Below are 2,500 nucleotides of genomic sequence, written 5' to 3' on the forward strand. Positions count from 1 at the left end.
GAACAGGACGAGATAAGATGTCAGGGAGAGAAAATGAGAGAAAAAGATAGAAATAAGCCCACTTCTCAAAGGACTTTGCACTCGTTTTTGTGTGTGTGTGTGTGTGTTTTTGTGCGTGTGTGAGGGTCTTCAGTGGAGCTCTCATGTGTGTGTGTGTGTGTGTGTGTGTGTGTGTGTGTGTGTGTGTGTGTGTGTGTGTGTGTGTGTGTGTGTGTGTGTGTGTGTGTGTTAGTGAGGGAGCTGTGTTAGTGGTGAAGGACCGGACGTGTGTCACAGCCCCCAGCCAAAGAGTGTAGGGAACAGAAAAAGAGGAGACAAGGGAGGAAGAAAAAAGGAGAGAAGAGAGGAAAGGAGGAGAGGAGTACAATCATCATCAGCAGCAGCAGCACATAGTGAGCCAGGAGAAGAGCTAGTCACGGTTCAGCTCCTCTCCTCCCTCACCCCCCCCCCCCTCTCTCTCTCTCCCCCTCCCTCTCTCTATCTCTTCCCCCCCCCCTCTCTCTCTCTCCCTCTCTCTCTCTATCTCTCTCTCTCTGCTACTCATGCTCAACTCCTCCATCTCTCCCTCCCTCTCTCTCTCTCTCTCTCTCTCTCTCTCTCCCTCCCTCTCTCTGTGTTTGTGTGTTCTCAGTGTTAAGGCTCAGTGTGTGTGTGGCTGTGAGCGCAGCGCTGTCGGGAGCGACTCTCAGCGGAGTATTTATAGTGGCAGCCGCCACCTCAGGACTAACCTGAGAACCTGACGGTTCTCTCCTCTCCTATCGGATCTTCTTCTTCTCTTTTTCCCTCTCTCCCTCTCTCTTTGTCTCTCTTTCTCCCCCCCCCCCCCTCCCCTCTCTTTCTCACTGTTTCTCGGACGAGTCTTTTGAAAAACATCCTCGGAGTATCGCTTTCCATCTCCAGCTTTTGCTCCCTGCAGGGGAGCTGAGCTCTCGATCCACCGGACAGAGTCGGGGCTCCAGGACTGCTGCACTTTTGTGTGTGTGTGTGTGTGTATGTGTGTGTATGTGTGTGCGTGTTTTACGATTCCTTTCTCATCCTCACAAAAGACTATCAGAGAGAGCGTGACGGAAGAAATCTAGTGCATTTTAACCTTGGCTCACTCTCACTCTCGCGTGCGAGCGTGTGTTTTTTCGTCGCGTGAGCCAGCACCACCTGCGCCGCCATGCAGGTGTCGTTCGTGTGCTCGGACCACCGGGGCATGAGCCGGAGCACGGACGACCGGCTCAGCCGCCAGCAGAACGCCAACAGCCCCAGCGGCGGCGCGCGCGGAAAGTTCCGGGCCGTCGCCATGGTGGCGCGCAGCCTAGGCCAGCTGTCGGTCCAGAGCGCTCCGACGTGCAGCGAACAGAGCATAAGGACCGGCATGAAGTATAGGTAGGACATGAGCACACACACACACCGGGCGGAACGTTCCGCAGCAAGATAACATTGCATGAGAATCCTGAAAGTTTTACAAAAGACGATTCGAATATTGGGTAGAATAAAATAGAAGTGAAATCGAGAACGTGCATTAAATCCAGGAAGTTCTACAAACGATTGTTAAAACATTGGGTAGAACGTGCATGAAAACTCCATAATAAGCACAAAAGAATGTTAGAACATAATTAGTATTGGAGAACATGTACCAACATGGTAATGCAGTGGTTTAGCATCCAATCAAATCGATACTCATACAGTTCTAGAACCTGTTGCTGTAGTCTGCAGAATCTGAATGAGAACCTACTTACTGGAACCACTGCACAGAACATTTAAAGAGACCTGGCGTGTTTAGTTCTGCTTTGGGAGAATGGCAAACCGGTTAGTGTGCAACCACAGCAGAGAACATTTCGAAGTAACTATAGTTAAAGTTAATAATAATAATAATAATAATAATAATAATAATAATAGTTATAGTTATAAAGTATTTATTTAGCAGATTAAAAGTCAAAAGTGACTTATAAAACCATTTGATAAAAAAACTGTAAAAAACAATGAGAAAGTTTAGTAGTAAGCGTAATGAAATAAAATTCATTAAACAATCCTAAATATCATTGTAAAGCAATAAAGCATTACCATAATAATAATAACAAAAACAAAACTATTATAATATTTCTAAAGAATTCCTCAAACAAATGAACTAATTAGTCAAATACTGAGTTTTTAAACCATTTTTGAATGTACCAAGGTTATCTCTGGAACGGACAGCATTAGGTAGGTCATTCCACCACCGAGGTACCACAAATAAAAACAGTCTTGATTGTGATTTCTTGCTGCTGAGAGAAGGCAAAGACGGCAGGCGCTTATCGGAAGAGGGAAGTGGTCGAGAGGAGGAATAGAGCTGAATCATCGCATATAAACAGGCTGTACATAACATACTAACTAAACTGTGTGATGCACTCGTACAGTACTAAAGGACCTGAATGAGAACCTATATGCTGGAACCACAGCACAGAACATTTCGTATTTGTAGTTGAGTTTCTTTTAGGGTGGGTGGGGAATGTGGTTGTCTTCACAAGCGTGC

At 46.1% G+C, this 2,500-nt stretch overlaps 1 protein-coding gene across 5 annotated transcripts in view; it reads left to right on the forward strand.

Moving 5' to 3' along the window:
* kcnab2a (potassium voltage-gated channel subfamily A regulatory beta subunit 2a) overlaps nucleotides 1-2,500 on the forward strand; it is a 138,741-nt gene that overhangs the window by 89,395 nt on the left and 46,846 nt on the right. Inside the window, exon 1 of one of the 5 annotated variants that reach the window (XM_012836539.3) lies at nucleotides 617-1,374. The exons of the other annotated variants lie outside the window; for them this stretch is intronic. Within the exon in view, the coding sequence (XP_012691993.1) occupies nucleotides 1,163-1,374 (212 nt within the window). The 5' untranslated portion in view covers nucleotides 617-1,162. Of the gene's footprint in view, nucleotides 1-616; nucleotides 1,375-2,500 lie in introns of those variants that run through there. 5 annotated transcript variants of the gene reach the window in all.

This window comes from Clupea harengus, chromosome 5 (genome assembly GCF_900700415.2).
Source record: "Clupea harengus chromosome 5, Ch_v2.0.2, whole genome shotgun sequence".
Lineage (NCBI taxonomy): Eukaryota > Metazoa > Chordata > Actinopteri > Clupeiformes > Clupeidae > Clupea > Clupea harengus.